Source organism: Merops nubicus, unplaced genomic scaffold (assembly GCF_000691845.1).
Source record: "Merops nubicus isolate BGI_N331 unplaced genomic scaffold, ASM69184v1 scaffold37680, whole genome shotgun sequence".
Lineage (NCBI taxonomy): Eukaryota > Metazoa > Chordata > Aves > Coraciiformes > Meropidae > Merops > Merops nubicus.
Window position 1 is genome coordinate 1,317 of NW_008585580.1, and position 4,832 is coordinate 6,148.

The 4,832-nt window shown below is 57.8% G+C and overlaps 1 protein-coding gene across 1 annotated transcript in view; it reads left to right on the forward strand.

Annotated features, from left to right (window-relative positions):
- The window catches only part of WSCD2 (WSC domain containing 2), a gene marked incomplete at both ends in the record, with an annotated part of 5,102 nt that extends 1,228 nt beyond the window's left edge, over positions 1–3,874 (forward strand). Inside the window, 3 exons of the mRNA XM_008947892.1 lie at positions 751–925; positions 1,755–1,919; positions 3,674–3,874. Of these exons, the coding sequence (XP_008946140.1) occupies positions 751–925; positions 1,755–1,919; positions 3,674–3,874 (541 nt within the window). The remainder of the gene's footprint in view (positions 1–750; positions 926–1,754; positions 1,920–3,673) is intronic.
- Between the last annotated feature and the right edge of the window lie 958 nt (positions 3,875–4,832).

Below are 4,832 nucleotides of genomic sequence, written 5' to 3' on the forward strand. Positions count from 1 at the left end.
CCTTTGCCCAGGCCTGTTCCCTGTCCTAGTTGCAATCCTGGCCCTGATCCTTGTCCTAGTCCCAGTCTTGGTCCTGTTCTTGGTCCTGGTGCTGCTCCTGGTCCCAATCCCACGGGCAGTGGGAGCAGGGATTGTATGGGAGGGGAACATGTGGGTGTGAGTGTGGATATGTTCTGTCTGGATGGATACAGAGACATGTGAGGGCCAGAACTGTAGAATCATGGAGTTGGTTTGGTTGGGAGAGACCTTTGAGAGCATGGAGTCCAACCATTGCCCCAGCACTGCCAGGTCCCCACTGCCCCGTGTCCCTCACCCCACATCTCCACAGCTTGGAAACCCCTCCAGGGGTGGGGACTCCACCACTGCCCTGGGCAGCCTGGCACAGCCCTGGGCAACCCTCAAAGGGGGTGAAATTGTTCCTCACACCCAACCTCAACCTCCTCTTGTAAAAGGTCAAAAAGCTCAATCATCTAAAGAGTCTTTGGCAAGGGTCACACGGGATAAATTTTAATCTGATTTACTGTCCTAATTATGTGTTATCCAAACTACCAAAGCTCAAACTGATGCATCCCAGCTGCAGGGTGGGACTGGACCACAGCTCCCCGTGGGGCAGCAGATACCCTGGGGAGAGGGGGAGGGTTTGGGCAGGAGCATCGTTGGGTCCCACTTGATCCCACGGCTCCAGGGGCGCTGAGGGGCAGGTTGGGGGGGTGATGCCTCCCAGCTGCCCTCCCTCCCCTGGCCCTGCAGGAGTACCCGTTGGCAGCCCTGGCAGGGACCACTTGCCACTGTGGTTTCCCCACCACCCTCTTCACCCTGCACGAGAGGGAGGATGAGCAGCTCTGTGCCCAGAAATGCCCCGGCGAGGACTTCGAGAGCTGTGGCACCGCCGAGTTCCTCCTGGTCTACCAGACCCAAGTGCAAGGTGACTTCACCCACCTAATGCCAGCCAGGGACCCTTGCCAGGGGTGCCCTGACCCCCTTCCCAGTGATGCCTGAGAGCCTGGGCTTGCAGCATTTCTTTGGCTTTCATTAAAAATGATCTTTTACTTGAATTCCCTGGGCAGTGGAGCCTCTCCTGAGCGAGCAGCTGGAGTTGCTGCCTGGCTCAGCAGCAGCAGAGAGCCCTTTGCCATCTGCCTCTGGTAGCACCAGCAAGCCAGAGGCTGCAGCTGGCCAGTGAACCCTCTAGGGCTTGGCCAGACAGAGGGGACAGGCTCTGGGGACAAAGAGGGGGGGAAAAAAGCTGTGGCCAGGCAGCGAGTCCCCGGGAGGTTGGGCAGAGCTGGCTCCTGTCCTCCACCACCCTGCAGGGCCCAGCAGTGGGGATGGGGAAGGACAGGGCGAGGGGAAACCTCTTAGTGGGAGAGGAGAGGGCTGAAGGGAGCAAGGGAGGCCCCAAATTCAGGTGGTTTTGCTTCAGAGCAGCTCAGCCATCACAGGATCCCCACTTTGGCATCCCAGGCCGTGCTGGAAATGCTATAAAAAGCAGGAGGGATGCTTGGCAGATGCCCCTGGGTTATTCACTGTCTCCTCATCACGTGGCAGAGCAGCTCCTGCCCTCTTCTTGGGACTTTTGGGGGTATTGAGGGATTTTTGGGGGTGTTTAGGACTCTTTGGGCCGCCCTTAGGTGCTTTAGGTGCCTTTCCCCGTAGCAGCCACCTCCTCACACCCTGCCCCAGCCCCTTCCTGGGAGGAAGAGGAGTAGCTCTGTAGGAGAAGCACGTTCCCTGATGGGCTCTTCTCCCCACAGACAACCGCTGCATGGACAGGAGGTTCCTCCCAACCCGTGCCAAGCAGCTGGTGGCCCTGGCCAGCTTCCCTGGTGCTGGCAACACGTGGGCAAGGCACCTGATCGAGCTGGCCACAGGCTTCTACACGGGCAGCTACTACTTCGATGGCTCTCTCTACAACAAAGGTGAGAGGGGAGCTCCTTGCTGGGCCCACCTGAGCTGGGAGAAGGTCCTGCTGCCATCCCTTGGGGCTGCAGGAAGATGGGGGCAAGGCTGGGTACCACCGATGCTGCTGGGTGGGGATGTGTCCTGGTTCAGAGGGACCCCACGTCACGTGTGCCCTGTCCCCCCGTGCTGCCCCCTGACCTTGGCAGGGAGCAATTTGGGGGTTCTTCCATCATTCTGGTGGGTTTTAAGCTGCTGGGGGGGTTGGAACTTTCTAGGGGAGGAACTGGAGCAGCTCCAACCTTGGCAGACAAAGCGATTCCTGCGTTTTTTTCCCCCCCATGACAAGGACAATGGGGAAGTTTTGCCCCAATTTTGCCAGGAGCTGGTGTCTGTGGGCTCCAGACATAAAGTCTGAGGCATAAAGTGAGGAGCTGTGGGGGGAGGAGGACTTGTTGCAGCCTTCCAGCTTCCCAGTGGGAGGACAAATATCCCCACGTGCTTCCCAGGGAGCTGCAGGGAATAACAGTGACGTGCCAGGGCCCCTGGAGTGGGTGGTGCCATGTGGGCATCCAGGGCACCTGAATTAAGCAGTGAGGGTAAATTTAAAGCCAAAAAAAAAGCTTGGAGACAGGCAGGAAGCTTTTTCAGGCAGAAAACAGCTCCATAACCCATCATACTGCAAGGGGAAGGGAAAACACCAATTCCCCCCTTTTATAGCTGTTGATAATAGTTTTATTCTTCCACTCTGAAGGTTTCTCCTTCTTTTGCTTCCTTTTCTGCAGCTCTGAGAGGAAATCCTCCTCTCCTCCTCAGCCGTGAGGGTACCCACGTAGCTGGTGGGGTCTGTAGCCAGGGTAGAGGTGCAGCCGACTGGAATTGCACCCAAAATCCCCTAAAAAGGGGAAAATCTCTTGGAGATTTGCCTGATTCAACCTTTCAGAGATGGAGAGGGGGAGCCCTGATTGCATCAGCCCCTGGCACTGTCACCCAGGCCAGGGTGCTGCTGGTGTTGGGCATCCCACAGAGGGGGGCATCACCAGGAAAGAACCTTGGTGAGGTTTTTCTCATCTCCCTGAGTTTATTCCTCACTGGAGAGGCTGGAGGTACCCAGGCAATGGGCAGAGCAGCACGGCGTGGCTGAGGGAGCAGAGGACCCATCTGTGATTGATGTCCTACAGCTCCTCATCTCCCACCAACACACCACTCCTGGGTTGTGCTTTGCAGGTCTGGGGGCACAGAGGGGCTGGGACAGTGCTGGGCTCAGCCCTGACACCCTGGGGGGGGGCTCAAGGGGGATGCCAGTCCCCTCTGGACCCCCCTCATGGCATCACTGTAGCTCCATGGGCATGGAGGGGGTTGCTCTTCATGCATTAAGGGGGTTGAAATGCTGTGGTCAGGGCTGTAAGAGCGTTTTTGACCCCAGCAGCACGAGCACAGGGTGAGCTGATGGTGCAAACTCCCACCAGCACCCCCTGCCATGGGGTGGGCAGTGCCAGGCTGCTGTAGAAGCTCCTGTTGAGAAGAGCTGAGCACCCCTGGCGAGAAAACAGCCCTGCTCAAGCCCCATCCCTGCTCCCACCTTCTCCTCTGTGGATTTCGTCGCTCCTCACTTGGATCCATAACTGCTTTCGGGGTGGGAGAAGGATGGAAATTCTCCTTCCAGCCCCAGTTACCTTCACCCAGCTGATTCCCCCCCCTCCCAAATCCTTCCTCTTCCCCAGCTCTCCTCCGTGGGTAGGCAGCAGGCTCTCCTCTTGCTGTCTCCTGACAGGGTTCAAGGGTGAACGGGACCACTGGCGCAGCGGGAGGACCATCTGCATCAAAACCCACGAGAGTGGGCAGAAGGAGATCGAGGCCTTCGACGCTGCCATCCTGCTCATCAGGAACCCCTACAAGGCTCTCATGGCCGAGTTCAACCGTAAATTCGGGGGGCACATCGGCTTCGCCGCCCACGCCCACTGGCAGGGCAAAGGTGGGACCCTGGTCCCTGCCTGGGGGAGCCCCAGCTCCAGCTCAGGGGGTGGGAAGTTGGTGGGGAAGCCCTGTGGAGCTCCAGCGTGGTGCCCGTGGGGGGATAGCCAGGCTGTGCTACCTTTTTGGGGTGACCTAACCTTAGTTTTAGGTCCAAGAAGGAGCTTGAGGGGCTGGAGCGTGGGCAGAGAAGGGTGATGAAGCTGCTGGGGAAGGGGCTAGAGGCCAAGTGTGGGGAGGAGCAGCTGAGGGAGCTGGGGGTGCTGAGCCTGGAGCGGGGTTTCAGGGAGTGGGGCACACAAAGGATGCTTCTGTATATGCTTCAGATGGAGGTTGGGCTCTTCTCCCAAGGAATAAGTGATAGGACAAGAGGAAACAGCCTCAAGTTGCCCCAGGGGAGGTTTAGGTTGGATGTTAGGAAAAATTTCTTCCCCAAAAGTGTTGTCAAGCCCTGGCCCAGGCTGCCCAGGGCACTGGTGGAGTCCCCACCCCTGGAGGGGTTTCCAAGCTGTGGAGATGTGGGGTGAGGGACACGGGGCAGTGGGGACCTGGCAGTGCTGGGAGGATGGTTGGACTTGATGACCTTAAAGGTCTTTTCTAATCTAAATGATTCTAGGATTCTTTGAAAAGCCACCAGGGAGGGCGTGGGACCATCTCCAGCCCCACTGGCACGTGGAGAGGAGGAAATCCAGGCCCATAACAGCAACAGCAGCAGAAGCTCCCCTTAAATAAACCCTGAATTAAGGGTAGCAGATGTTCAATCAAGCTAAATATTTTAACTCTTTCCAATGAAGTCAGTTCCACAACAGCAATTTGTAAATTGCTGTAATTAACGAGGCTCCCAGAGAGGCAGGGGGGAGGCAGCATCTCCAGAGCAGCTGGGCACACAGTGATGCCACCCAGATGCCACCCTGGCCACCAAGCAGGGCTGGTGGCTACCACCACTCCTGGCACTGGCC